The 15373-nt window shown below is 34.8% G+C and overlaps 1 protein-coding gene across 1 annotated transcript in view; it reads left to right on the top strand.

The window, feature by feature from the left end:
* Positions 1–2513: 2513 nt before the first annotated feature.
* fbxw4 (F-box and WD repeat domain containing 4) overlaps positions 2514–15373 on the top strand; it is a 40921-nt gene continuing 28061 nt past the window's right edge. Inside the window, exons 1-5 of the mRNA XM_073834945.1 lie at positions 2514–2874; positions 4408–4503; positions 5223–5408; positions 6452–6584; positions 6982–7076. Of these exons, the coding sequence (XP_073691046.1) occupies positions 2690–2874; positions 4408–4503; positions 5223–5408; positions 6452–6584; positions 6982–7076 (695 nt within the window). The 5' untranslated portion in view covers positions 2514–2689. The remainder of the gene's footprint in view (positions 2875–4407; positions 4504–5222; positions 5409–6451; positions 6585–6981; positions 7077–15373) is intronic.

The raw sequence follows: 15373 nt of genomic DNA on the forward strand, positions 1-15373 counted from the left end.
TGCTGTTCTTCTGAACTTTCTATTTTTAATAACAATAAAACGTTTTTTTTTTGAGCAGCAAATCAGAATTAGAATGATTTCTGAAGGATCATGTGACTGGAGTAATGATGCTAAAAAATTATCTCTGAAATCACAGGAATAAATTACATTTAAAAATATATTCAAATAGAAAACAGTTATTTTAAATAGTAAAAATATTTTTTTTTTCTATTTTTGCTGTACTTTGGATCAAATAAAGGCTTAGAGACTTCTTTCTTCTTTTAAAAAAACTTCTGAATGTTAGTAAGCAATACCTTCACAATGAACATTGACAAACTTTTAGGTGGCTACTCTGTATTCCTTAAACAACAAAAAATCTGATATTTCCTTTACCTTCCTTTTTTTTCTTGATGTTTTAAACATATACACTCCTTTACAAGTCTCATTTTGAGACACATACTCCTATTTGTAACAAACTCCTATTGTTGCAAAAGAGATTATCTGTTGGTAAAACATGACTTCTATAGCGACATAGAGAGAAAGAGGATGAGGCTGTTAAAGAGGTAATATCTGTGACAGTGTATTGAACTAAACTCGTCTCCGTAAAGGAGATAGGGAAAAGTAAAAGGATACAGAGGCCTGCGTAACTTGGTCACCGCACTGAATGGGCTGAGGTCAGGCCACCACTTTGGTTCAAACAAAGGCAGCCACCAAGTAGTCGCATTACTGACAATCACATACCATAACCTAGGATCAAATGGCCCCATTGTGGCACTAATATAAAAAACATGTTGTAGAATGACAAGCGGTGAATGCTTACATGAGATGGGGTCCTCTGTCAATTACAAGACACTCACCATACAAAAAGAAGAGGAAGAAGGAGAAAAAACATCAAGGCAATTGAATGTGCCATAGAGTGAGGGGTGGACAAGCCGAAGGAAGAAAAGAACAAAATTGCATTCCACAAGCAACTGAGCATGTCTTCAGAGAAATAACGTCTATAGAGGGTCAAGAGATGAGAGGAGAAGACGAATAATAACAAACCTCAATTCTGGGTCTGCACTGTGAAATGCTTCTTTTATTGCACATCTTTTATTGTCTAGATAAAGAGTTTCACAAATCTATGAGATTGAGATGAGAAGCAATTACATTCAAATAAGTGCTTTATTAATACATGCACCCTCTTTTTATCATTCAGATGCATTTTCATTGTCCAATGTTTCAAGCAACTTACTAAGCAGAGGTTTAAGTAAATGTTCAATGACTAATCTGACTATATTTTGATCATTTTGAGATTATTACATCTCAAGAGCTATAGAAAACACATTGTTTACTGCTTTTGCTATTTTCATGCACTTAGGGAGCAGATATGTTATGTATTAATTTACTTATAATTAAATAAGAGAAAAAATTGTGCTTAAGAATATGCTTAAATTATTATTGAAAAAAACATTTTCTATATTATCTAGATTTTTTATATATATTCTGCATGTTAAATACTATATTCACAAACAAAAAATGTGAGAAGTGCATAGCAAAATAATGTTTTGTTTTTTTTTTTTTTACAAAAAATTGGGTCACTGAAATGTCCTCAATGCTTGTAATTAACAATAAACTAATTAATTAATGATAGTAATTATTATTATTATTAAATACTCATACCTATATTTTCTGCATCTGAATTTGATTTTGGAAAAAGGAAGATACCTTTTTTCTTTCCTTCCTCTTCAGGATGTTTTTATTTTTCGTTTAATTTTTATGTTAATATTGTATTTATGAAATAATCTTTAATCTTGAAAGTTATCAACCATCTGTTTCAATCTTATGTATACATTTCAATTTCCATCATTTTTTAATATTGACAACATCATCATTAACCAGTCAAAAGTTTTTGAACATTAGTGTTTCTTTAAGTGTATTTTGCTCACCAAGCCTGAATTTATTTGATCCAAAGTACAGCAAAAACTGTAGTGAAATATTTGTACTATTTAAAATAAATGTTTTCTATTTGAATATATTTTAAAATATAAATTATTCCTGTGATCACATCTAAATTTTCAGCATCATTACTCCAGTCTTCAGTGCACATGATCCTTCAGAAATCATTCTCATTATATAAATTAATACTTTTATTTAGTAAGGATGCTTTAAATTGGTCAAAAATTATATATATATATATATTTTTTTTTTTTTTGAGCAGCAAGTCAGAATATTAGAATGATTTCTGATTTCTGATTCTAAAAATTCAGATTTAAAATCATAGGAATAAATTACAATGTTATTTTAAACAGTAAAAATATAAAACAATTTTTTTACAGTTTTGCAATACTTTGAAACAGGCTTGGTGAGGAGAAGAGACTTCTTAAAAAAAAAAAAAAAAAAAAAAAAACATTACAAATCTTACTGTTCAAAAACTTTTGACTGGTAGTGTATACAGCCTGAATGAAAGGTACCACAGAAACCCGGATGGATTTAAATCACTTGCTCTACTCAGTCACTACACGGGGCACAGCGCAGATCACGTGACTCTACTTGTTGTGATGGCTTCCTTCGCTTACTGTGACTACACGCTTTGAGAAAAACATGGGCTTCTGCGAATTCCGGCGTCAAACCGTCGAGTGTCCTCTTAATAAACCCCTTCATATTAGTGGAGGCAGACACAGCGCGACAAAGAAAAGAGAAAAGGCGCTGCTCTGGAGAAGAAGCCGCGATGTTTCTGTTTCAGTTACCCGAAGATGTGCTCTTCCTCGTCCTGTCTTACCTGGATCCCAGATCGCTCTGCCGCCTCTCTCAAGCGTGCAAGAGAAGCTACATGTTCATCTCCAGAGATGCTGTTTGGAGGAAAATAGCTAAAGGCATTATTAACACTGGCCTGACACGACAAGGAATAGATTTGTAAGGGTTTTGACATACACTAGCTGTGTTGCTAGCTAATAGTTCTCGGCCTACGCATAGAATTACAGAACTACGTAGACTGCGTAAGGCAACGCGCATTCATATCAGGCGTGACGTAATAAAAACAGCGTATTTTGAAATTCAGTTCGTTGCTTACGCTGATAATCACGTGGGTTTTGTTTACAGGTGCAACCTGTACGCGAGAAGGGCATCAACACAATAAATTGGAATATTAATATATAAAAGCAGATAAATAGGATGTTGGATTGTTTTTTATTTGTATAATTGTTTAGATTAGATCAAATTGTACGAATACGAACTTTGGTGTGCCATAACATTTTGTGAGGATTAATTTCGATGTCTTATGCTGCGTTCCAGGCAGGTTTTTTAACTGGTAAATCACCACTTCAAACCACGACTCACGACTTTGTAGCGTTCCAGGCAAGTCACGCCAAACTGCCTGGGCACATTTATGAATTACTATTATTTTTATATTATTATTAATTTGATTGCAACGTTATATTTTTAAGCTCTATTTTTCCACCGTGTGCCACATAAATACCGCACGCATTAGGGCTGACTTTGTTGTTTCGCGGGCTACATTACGTCAGAACTCGTAACGGGAGTCCATCGATCTAGTACGAGTTCACGAGTGGGAAGTCACGGATTTGACTGCCGTTCCAGTGCACTTTCACTGGTAGAAGGTCGGAAAAACACGGGTTACGGGTTGCCTGGAACGCGGCATTACATTTTGCATGCACCCTGTTATCATATATATTCTTTTCATTTATCATTACAAAAATGTAAGATAAACTCTTAAAATGTTCTTCTTATTACAAAAAAAGGGAACAATCCTTATATTTGTGACCCAAAAATATATTATAAACATTATCATAATTAAATAACTAAATTATATAATAATATTAATGACAACATTTCTAATCTTTGGTTTATTTGTCAAGTTTAAAGCACAACCAATTAGCTAAAAAATAAATTAATACATAAACATAGTGTTTTCTTTTTGTTATTTATGGAAAATATAGCTTTGTCATTTATGTTGATATCATGTTTTTGCTATAAAACTGCTAAATCACACAAATCGTGTTTTTTAATTGAATTTAGACATTGCTTTCAGACTTTGATGAGAGGGTTGGAAAGCTTTTAAACCCAACAGAAAATTAGTAGACAATAAAAAAGAAACATTTTCTGGTTAAACACCTTTTTACTGAATATTTGTTGAAAAGTTAAGAAAAAAAGGTAAAGGTTTCAGTCATAAACATTTGCATTATAGTCTCACACAAGCCAAATGTATTGTAAACATAAATGACACTCAAACAAATAGGTTGACAGCTCGGTTTATTTTTACATTTATGATAAAAGATCTGCTAAAGACTAAAATTAATTTCGATGTCTTACATTTTGCATCTAAAGGGGAGCATGAATACACCAGTTCCTTTATTTAGCCAGTTATCTAAAGGAAACTCAGGTAATCTCAACCATCAATCCCCTGATTTTTCTTTTCAATTTTTTCAGGTGTCCTTCTATTCCACTTAAGGACAGAGTGAGGGTGTCCCACAACTGGATACATGGAGTCTGTCGTAAAGAAGTACTTTTAAAATGGAAAATTAAGTGAGTCACTATTTTATATTCTTTATATATGCACCTTTTTCATCCAGTAACAGTGGGCATGGCCATTTGTAAATTTTATGGGCCTGGCTTCTGGTCTCATCCGCATCCAGCTATTTTTAGCTGTACAAAACTGCTTCTTGATATTGCAAATTGGTGTACCATATTATGGTAATGTATTATCTTAATTATGAACACACTGGTTTGTAGTGCAAACAACTATTTACTGCACGTTGTTATATTTCCCTATAGCGGATAATGAACTAGAAGTTTCACCCATAAGCTTACTTCCACGTAAAAAACGGTTGATATATAATATTTTGTTTACTTTGGATGTATCAAAATTAGAAGCAAAAAATATCTTGTACTGTCTATAAAATAACTAGCCATATACTGTACAGATGCAAAAATACAATTGCTTGAACTAGTAGAATAAAAGTGTTATAATGTGACCCAGACCGCACTTTGAAAGGGAGAAGGGGAAAAAAGGAATTTAAAAGTAAGTTGGAAGATGTCACACTTTCGTTGTCCAGCCCCAAAATACATATTTCTCAGACATTTATCTTCTGCTTTAGGGTGTGTAGTTGACCTTGCCAATATGGACAAGCCATTATTGTGTTTTTTTATTAGCCTCCTCGTCACCTTAAGCCCCAAGATACAGATTGAACTACAGAAAAAACATGTGTAGGAGTAATTTCCATTCCTTGATTGTTCGCCCACAGCTTGTTGCCGTGGATACAGCTGGACTGTGATGTGCTGTATCTCTCTCAGGCAGCAGACATCAGTGCTTACCATCTGAGACCTGAGGGGGGAAAGTTACAGAACAATCGAGTGGCCCTGTTCTCGGGACACCAAGAAGACGTGTGCAGATTCACTCTGACTGACACACACCTTATCAGTGCAGGAGGGTAAATCCATTTTTTAGTGTTTTATTTTAAGTCAGCAAACATATAAGCAGATTTGACAAGGAATTGCTTCTTCAAATCTTATAATGTGTTCACTGAATAAAATAAAATACTATTTTAGACTTTTTTTTTAATGAGAAATTTATGTAATTTCCATTAGCAAACAGAGTCTATCAGTGACTAGTATTCTTCACTTAAATTCTGAAACAGGAATGTGCTTGTTTTCCCTCTTTTTTGTTATTGTGCCACTAGGTATTTCCTAATTTTAAACACAGTAAAATATTAGTAGTTCAGCCATGCAGTGAGTCCACACTTTGTGGTTTGTTTGGGATAGCTTAATAACAAACAAAATAACAAACAGTGATAAAATACAGTACAGATCAATATAAAATAAATAATAACATATATGTGACCCTGGACCACAAAACCAGTCTTAAGTCGCTTGGGTATATTTGTAGCAATAGCCAAAAATACATTGAATGGGTCAAAATGATTGATTTTTCTTTTATGCCAAAAATCATTAGGAAATTAAGTAAAGATCATGTTCCATGAAGATTTTTAGTAAAATTCCTACTGTAAATATATCAAAATGTAATTTTTGATTAGTAATATGCATTGTTAAGAACTTAATTTGGACAACTTTAAAGGTGATTTTCTCAGTATTTTGATTTTTTTTGCACCCTCAGATTCCAGATTTCCAAATAGATGTATCTCGTCCAAATATTGTCATATCATAACAAACCATACAGCAATAGAAAACTTATTTATTGAGCTGTCATATGATGTATACATCTCAGTTTTGTAAAATTTGACCTTATGACTGGTTTTGTGGTCCAGGGTCACATATTTTAAAAACATACATTCTTCATAGTTAAAACTTCATTTCTGAGTTATAAGTAATCAGAAAAAGACAAACTTGTAACAATGAGTTAATCCTAAAATATAGTCCTGAACAGCAAAGCTTTTTTTTATCTCACTGATGTTTATTTGCTATAATGCTCTTCCTAAATTTCTTACTTTAATTTCTTAATCTGTTCTTTTTTCAGTGATGGTAAAATAATTGTTCATGACAGAGGAAGTGATTACTCTGTGGAGTTTTATGGTCACAATCAAGAGGTGAATTGCATTGACTGTAAAGGGGATGTAATAGTCAGTGGCTCCAGAGACAAGACTGCAAAGGTGAGATTGTACTGTATGTTTTGCTTTTAATTTAAGTAAATATACTAGCTACTGTATCTTCATGACTAGGTTTCTTTTCACTGGAATTCAAAGGTTGTATGTGCAGTATGGAGAAGAATTTTGTTACAGGAGACAATTTGTATGCAGTAGTGGGAAATAAATCTTTTAATCTGTCAGTTTGGTCCTAGTTCAATTCAGTCCCACTAACTCAGGTTATATTCAAGGATGCCTTGAAGCTGCTATGTAGAGTGACCCTATGCTACAGTTTGGCAGGTCTGTTTGGTATGATGTCATAGTGTAGTATCATCCCATCATCCTATCATCCTAGCACTTATATTTCAAGAGTTTTGGTTATGTCTATACAACTTATGATTTTTTTACTGCAATTTCTTTTTAGATTTGGGCTCTGACTCCTGATCGATTTGGACAGTGCTTACATACAATTCCCACGTATGACAGAGTGTGGTCGGTGGCCATCAGTCCATCTCTATGGTAAGTGGTTCAGTTGTACCATTCGATTTTCCTTGTCTTTGTGGTTAAGAGTCTTAGTAATGCTTAAAGTCTTCCAAAGACCTTTCTTCCAGTGTTTGATTAATTTAATGCTGTCAGTCCTTGATTTTCAATATGTGATAAAATCATATCATTCAAAACCTGAATGACTTTCTTCTGTGGAACACTAACTAACCAAACAATTTTGAGACATGTCTCTAAATATCTTCTTTTATGTTCCACGGTAGAAATAAAGTCATACAGGTTTGGAACAACATAAGGCTAAGTTCATAATGACAGAATTTGCATTATTGGTTGAAATCATCCTTTAAAGATGTTATATAAGTTTCAGGTGTCCCCAGAATGCGTCTGTGAAGTTTCAGCTCAAAATACCGCACAGATAATTCATAATTTCATTGTGAAAATTCCTATTTTGAGTCAAAGCAGAATCACACAGTTTTCATCTCTTTAAATGCAAATGAGCTGCTGCTCCTGCCCCCTTTTCTAGAATAGGGCTGTGCCTTTACATCTCATACCTCAGATACTCTGCCAAAAAACATCTGTTTGGTTGTGATGATCATGTCTATCACAATGAAATCATGCGTTTTAAATTAAGTTAGTTTAAAAACTTCTGAGTGCACATATCTGAAGCACGCGCACAGAAAGTGGCTGTCACGTGGCATGTGAGTACTAAACTAACTTCTCTTTCATGTCTTATTGCGCTTAAATTGTCAAATACACACTAGTTTATGTTAAAAACACACATGAGGTACAAAAACAGTCAGTTTTGTCTGTGAAGGTAAACAGCTGGGAAAGAAATCACATGTTTATATTAGATCAGTGTGGCAGCAGCGTAATATACAGTAAATAAGTCAATAAATCCACTGCTCTCTTGTCTCCTCTGAGGCTAGGACTCTAAATAGCGTTCTGTGCTCATCTGTGCAACAACAGAACAGTTAGCATGCTTTTTCTCAAACTTTTGCCTTGGTGTTAGAACTAGTATACTGTTGTCGCTTGCAAAAACAAAATAGCAGCAGTGTTGTGGGAGGAAAAGTGCAGATTATAGGGGCGGTAATATGATAATAAGATCCACTTTTTTACATCACGGGGGAAGCTGCTTGTTTTTTTACATGCTTGCAGAGAAAGGCTTACCAAAAACAATTTACTAGGTTTTTTCTGTTTCATGTTTTCTGGGTTGGTAGATGCACTGGGGATCCGATTATAGCACTTAAACATGGAAAAAGTTAGATTTTCATGATGTGTCACCTTTAAAAGTGTTTTTTAACATTCTGTTACTATATGACAGAAAATATACAGTGGCCTGAGACAAAATTTTAAATCTGGGATTCAACTGAAATGAAATAAACTGAAAATTGTAGAATTTTGAATAAGAAACATGCAAATACAAATAGGTGATATTTATGCGTTCCATGATTGTGATTTCCAGGTAAAATACAACTATATTTACGACATCAATCATCATCTTTTTTAAATTAAAGCTAATATTTTCTTGCACATGATTCTCAAACTGCAAAATGTTTGTAATTCAATTAAGTTATGCAAGATAGAAGCATTTTTCCCTAGCAGTTTCAGAACTTTGAACACTGTATTTCCTTCTACTGTATCCATGATGCTCTTCCAGTTTCAGGCCGTCTCACTTGTTAGACATTACGTGTTTGATTCTGCCGCATGCTTCATACTCACTGGTTTCCTCTGTTCTCCTCACCATATGAATCACCAACAGACCTGAACATCAACCTTAGCTTTCATCAAAGAGAATTTGAGATCTTTCAAATAATGAATGTATCAGTGAGTTTAAAAGAGCGGGGTGGGGGTGGCGGCATCGTTACGGCTCGTGAGGTGAAGTGGTCATAGACAGGGCAACCCAAAGCAGGTGGCCAGACCCTTTTTTAATACATACTCTTCAATTTATTGCCATGCCATTGCTTTGAAGTCAATTAGTTCACACCTCTGAAATGCAGATGGAGAAGAATGTGATCCCGGCCCCTAAAGGCTTAGAAAGCAGAATTTTGCCCTCTAATGGTGTGAAAAAAAACTTCTTGTGGTCCCTAAACTCTCAGATGTACCCTACAATGTTTTTCCACAATGCCTCTTAACTCTCACTAAGACAGTGGCAATACATCATTGAATGTTTCTTTGTGTTTCTTGACTTTTTAAACACAGAAATGTGTTGAACCATCCAGTTGATGAATCATTACAGACTTTTGAACTTTGGAAAGCTGTTTCAGCCTACAACTGGTTAACCGTTTCTCCCTCAATACATCTGGGAAGTTTCCCGATGTGATGAGCTGTTTAAACAAGTGTGGGATGGAGTGAGACAGGCGAAGAGGGAGAGAGGAAAAAACCGTGCAGGATATTATGGTGAAGCGGGGTTGCCTTTGCTCCTGCTGCCTTTGATTGCTCGGCCATGTATACTCCCACACGCTTAATGACACGCAGGCACATGAAGCTGTAACACTAGCGCAGAGCCTCCACCTGCCCCTGATCCGTCAAACGCACCTTCACAGCACTGCTGAAGAAATGGAAACACCGAGCGCTGGGAGACAGTAAAGGACAGCGAGCGGCTCGGCCGCGTTCTCATCTTTTGTCACGACAAGGCTAGCGTGTAGCGGAAGAAAGCCACTGCTACTTGAGCAGATGCAATGGTTCAACGCAGTTTTAGTCACTCAGCCGAGTTATTAATCCCCGCTGCCCTGTCTCCACAGCCAAGAATTTAGATTTCAAAATAAGAGACGATTATCCACATCATTAATTCTCCAATTTGATGGCTGAAATAGCAGGCCTCTGAAACAGACTGCTGGACCTAGATAATGGACCACACTTCTTTACACGTATTGACGGTGGGAGAAGACTTGACTGATGAAATTGACTTGAAATAAAGGCGTCAACTAAACCAAGAGTTTTCATACAGTTTGATGCCTTTGCACCGAACCCATTTCTAAAATATGTAGACAGCTATAAATTTTCATGTACACTACCAGTCGAAAGTTTTTGAACAGTAGTATTTTTAAAGTTTTTGAACAGAGGTTTTTTAAAGAAGCCTCTTCTGCTCATCAAGCCTGCATTTATTTGATCCGAAGAACAGCAACAAAATTAAAATTTTGAAATATTTCTACTATTTAACATAACTGTTTAATATTTTAATATATTTTGGAGTTTAATTTATTCCTGTGATTTCAAAGCTGAATTTTTAGCATCATTACTCCAGTCACATGATCTTTCAGAAATTATTTCGAATATTCTGATTTGCTCCTTAAAAAAACATTTATTATTATTATGTTGAAAACAGATAAGTAGAATTTAGTTTCAGGTATATTTGATGAATAGAAAGTTCAGAAGAACACCATTTATACTTCTTCAAAAGCTTTTTATTTCAGATAAATGCAGATTTTTGGATCTTTTCATCAAAGACTCCTGAAAAAAATGTACTTAAACGTTTTAAATACTGTTAATAATAGAATAAAAAATATTTCTTGAGCAGCAAATCAGCATATTAGAATGATTTCTGAAAGATCACGTGACGCTAAAGTAATGATGCTGAAAAATTAGCTTTGATCACAGGAATAAATTACATTTTAAAATATATTCAAATAGAAAGCAGTTATTTTAAATAGTAAAATATTTCACAATATTACTGTTTACTACTGATGAAATAAATGCAGGCTTGGTGAGCAGAAGAGACTTCTTAAAATAAATTAAAAATCTTACTGTTCAAAAACTTTTGACTGGTAGTGTATAAAGATCTATTTATACTGTGGAAGTTACATTTATTGTAAATATCTTACAAATACACTGCCGTTCATAAGAAATTAATGTTTTTTATTTAGCAAGGATGCATTAAATTGACCAACAGTGATAATATAGACTTTTAGAATGTTACCAAAGATTTACATTTTAGATAAATGCTGTTCTTCAAAACTTTTTATTCATCAAAGAATCCTGAAAAGATTTAATTGTTTCCCACAATAATATTAAGCAACACATTTATAATAATAACTAAATCAACACCAAAAGAAGAAATTAAGAAATTATAAAAATGAATATTTTTATTTAGCAAGGATGCTTTAAATTGTCATCAAAAGTGATAATAAAGACATGTAATGTTACAAAAGATTTCTATTTCAATAAACCTGAAAAAAATCTTCTCAGCTGTTTTCAACATAAAAATAAATGTTTTTTGAGCATCAAATTGAAATATTAGAATTATCTCTGAAGGATTATGTGACACTGAAGTCTGGAGTAATGATGCTAAAAATTCACAGGCATAAATTACATTTTAAAATATATTCAAATAGAAAACAGTTATTTTAAATAGTAAAAATATTTTAAAATGTTACTGTGTTTGCTGTAGTTTGGATCAAATGCAGGCTTGGTGAGCAGAGGAGACTTCTTTTAAAAACATATAAAAATCTTTTGACTGGTAGTGTATGTTTTAAGATTTATTATAATATAAATATTAATTTCTGATCTTTTCAGCAGTATGAAAACATCTTAACTAACCTATAAGCGGACATTTAAAACGTATTTCTCTTAAAACACATCCACAAGAAAATCCACTTTCATTATTGTTTTTGAATAAAAACTGATATTATAGGGCCTGCTTAGTTTTGTTAAAAATGTTGTTTCCTCTCCAGATTATCTGTTTCTTACATTCAAACTCTACCAATTAGAAAGAGCAACAGATGTCCTCTAATTGAGAGTGTATTCTGATTTCAGTCAGGAGCTGAAACCGTAGACGGAGAGGGTTTCAAAATAGTGATTGCACAGTGTGTTTTAATTTGGAAACCTGAAGGAATAGATGGGAAGCCCTTGTGTTGCAAATGTAATTGTTCCAGCTTCACGCTTGAGGTATCTAAAGGACAAGGAGCAAGAGAGGAGACGCTGCAGTGAGCAACGGGTCCGAGAGAAGGGGTGAGGGACAAAGAAAAGAGAAAGAACAGAGAGAAAGATGTCGAAAGAGTGTGCATATGGTCGCCTCTGACACTCAGGTGTTAGGGGCTGTATTGTTCCAACCCAATGCAGAATCACACTTGTATATAAAACAAAAGAACCAAGTAAGAAAATATAGCCCTTCTTCTCTCTCTCTTTTTTTCCCGCCACCATTTGCTCAAGCTCTGATTTGTATTTCTTTCTTTTTAACCTCCCTCCTCGTCTGTTCCGTAACCCTCCCTCCCTTTTTGCCATCGTTTTTTCCAAGGAACGTTATCTGAAGGTCTGTTAGTGGGATATTCCAGCAGAAGCGAAATGCCAAGGCTGACTGTCGTCTATCTTTTTGTAGCCACTGATCCTAACCGTATCCAGTGGCCCTTGTCCTATTTCTGAGATTGCTTTTTACAAGTTATATCAGAGTGAGCGGTGGACAGGACCGGTCCTGTGCAGACTTGAAGAACTCCACGTCGACTGCGTGACTTTCACAGCTGATGTTGCAATGTGAACGCTAGCTCTGCAATTCCCTAAATGGTGTCATATGGCTAGCGGTCCCAGCCTTAACTGTGAGACCGTTCCGAAAAAAAAGGCCCCTCTCCCATTGCGAAGGTAATGGGCACTCTGGCTCCCTGCATTGTTCTCATTTCACTCCAGTGGGTTGCTCTTCTGTTCTGAATTCCATTTACAATCTCATATCAAAGAGACAGCAGCAGCCATGTTGAAGGAGGGGGAAAAAAAACGGTATTCACAGCAGCCCAACTGATTCCTGATTCTTGATCTGTAACCCGTGAGCTTGACTGGTTCATCCCCCTCCCCTCCATTCCCCCATTTCAGTCTAGTCTTTGTCTGCCATGTCAGACTACAGACTCTCACCCCAAATGTTGATTCATCTGCTCCTGTGCGAGCAAAGGCCCTGATTGCTACTAATGGCCTCTGATTAGCATACATTTTATCTTGAGGACACTGTTTTAGGAACTGGAATGACTTGTTCAATTGGTAATTTGGCTCTCAGAGGAAAAACTACTCCTTTTTTTACTCAGCTCTTTCAGTTGCTCTAATCGGAGCTAAAATTGGTTGACAGTTTACATGGCAATTAACCTGCATGCTGTCTTTCATAACCACCAAATGTAGAATTCTTAGCAAACTGTGATTAAGGAATAAGCAAGAGCTGTGTTATGGGTTATTAGAAAATAAAGATTTAAAATAAAGTATTTTAATTCTTTCTTCCGTCAGAGATACTCCCATGTTTATGTTTGTGTTTACATATGAAATCAGGGTGAAATGGATGAAGGCAATACTATGGCAAACAAATAATTTTTCTTCCACATTTAATTGCTTTATTTTGAGATGATCAACTACTTGTCTTTCAAGAAATGATTGTACACTACTGTTCAAAAGTTTGGGGTTAGAGAGAATCTAAAGTAAATCGATCAGTTGTGAGAGTAAAGATATTTATACACAGCAAATTCTGGTCTTTGGAATAAACTCCCTGGTAGTTAAAATCAACTCAATCTGAGTGTACATGCGTGACCATCAAATAGACTCCAGCGCAGAGTTAAAATAACTCCGCTCTTGGAGTTGAATTTTTAACACTTTCTCAGAGTTAAATTTTAACACTTTCTGGAGTTAAAATATTAATAATTTGGAGAGTAATTTTAACTCTAAAATTTAGTTAATTATAATTTAAACTCTTTAACCAGTGTTAAAAACACAATATGTTTTATGTGGAAATGACTACACTGAAAGCCATACTCTCAACTTTCTGCTTTTATTTGAGGAAATACATAGATTGGATTTAGAAATTCCATGCATGTAAACACTTTGAAATTAACTGCTGTCATAAAATACTGTAAAATCTAACAGCAAAACATTTACATTTAATACGTCTGCAGTGCCAACAGGAAATGTTTGGTAAAATTGTATACAGCATAGTCAACACACATCATTGCATTATATAAAATCAAGCCTGAATGATTATAAAATGAAGTAAATATAAATCAGATGAAGCAACAAGAAAAAATCCACAGTGATACCAGGATACATTCCATGAGGACAGAACTTAAATAAGAAAATTACTGCTTGTTCAACTGCCTTGCTCTCAGTTCTTTGACTTCAGTTGTACCTATATCAATATTATATACATTTGTCTGTAAAAAAAAAAAAAAATGTACAGGCTGGACAGAGCATCATGATACTTTACTTTACTTGAACAGCTCTTCAACAGTACCCAAGGATGTACATGACTGACAAGGCGAAACTTCTCTGTCCAAGACAATGTAAAAGGTGGAAACCTGTGCTTTTGATGTCCCTGAGGCAAGAAGATATGGCTGAGGGTTTTCTTTATTGGCCAGGTGATGGTCATCAAGACTTTGGCATGACTGAAACACAAGATAAACATCCCTTTATAAACAATAGGCATTAAAGGAAGAGTCCACTTCCAGAACAAAAAATACAGATAATTTACTCACCTGCTTGTCATCCAAGAGGTTCATGTATTTCTTTTCTTTCTTCAGTCACAAAGAAATTATTTTTTTAAGAAAAACTTTCATTTCACAGCATTTCTCTCCATATAACTTAAATGGTGCGTGCGAGTTTGAATTTCAGAATTGCAGTTTCAATGCAACTTCAAATGGCTCTAAACCATCCCAGCCGGGGAATAAGGGTCTTAACTAGCAAAACAATGTGTTACTTTCATCAATAAATTAATATTTGTGCACGTTTTAACCACAAATGCTCATCTTGTCTAGCTGTGCATTGAGCATACGTACTTTGTGCACTCTGGTTCAAGACAGTTAGGGTACGTCAAAAAACTACCATCTCAGTTTCATCCATCTCTAACTTCAAAATTGTCCTACATCGCTGTAGAAGTACTGACCCAGTGTTTACAAAGTGAACGTGCAAAGATGATCAAATGCCCTTTGCAACAAAAAAAGAAAAGAAAAAAAAAGGTTGAACATCAATGAGAAAATGAGAAGAGTTTTTCGATATACTATAAATGTATTGAACCAGAGTGCACAGAGTATGCATGTGCATCGCAGAGGTAGACAAGACCAGCATTTGAGGTTAAAAACTGTATAAATATAAATGTATTCAACCCGTTAAGCACCACAGAAATCCACTATGTTGAGAAAAATCCTGCAATGCTTTCCTCATAAAACACAATTTCTTTATGACTGATGAAAGAAAGACATGAACATCTTGGATGACTGGATGAGTGAATTAATTCAAGCTAAATATTTGGAACATAATAGTGTTGTCTAAACAAACCTTTTCACCAGATGATATGTTGCCTCTTCAAAATTGATCTTCATGGCCTCAATTACTTTCCAAGTGTTCAATTTTTCCAGGATCCA

This window comes from Garra rufa, chromosome 2, assembly GCF_049309525.1.
Source record: "Garra rufa chromosome 2, GarRuf1.0, whole genome shotgun sequence".
In the NCBI taxonomy this organism is placed as follows: Eukaryota; Metazoa; Chordata; class Actinopteri; order Cypriniformes; family Cyprinidae; genus Garra; species Garra rufa.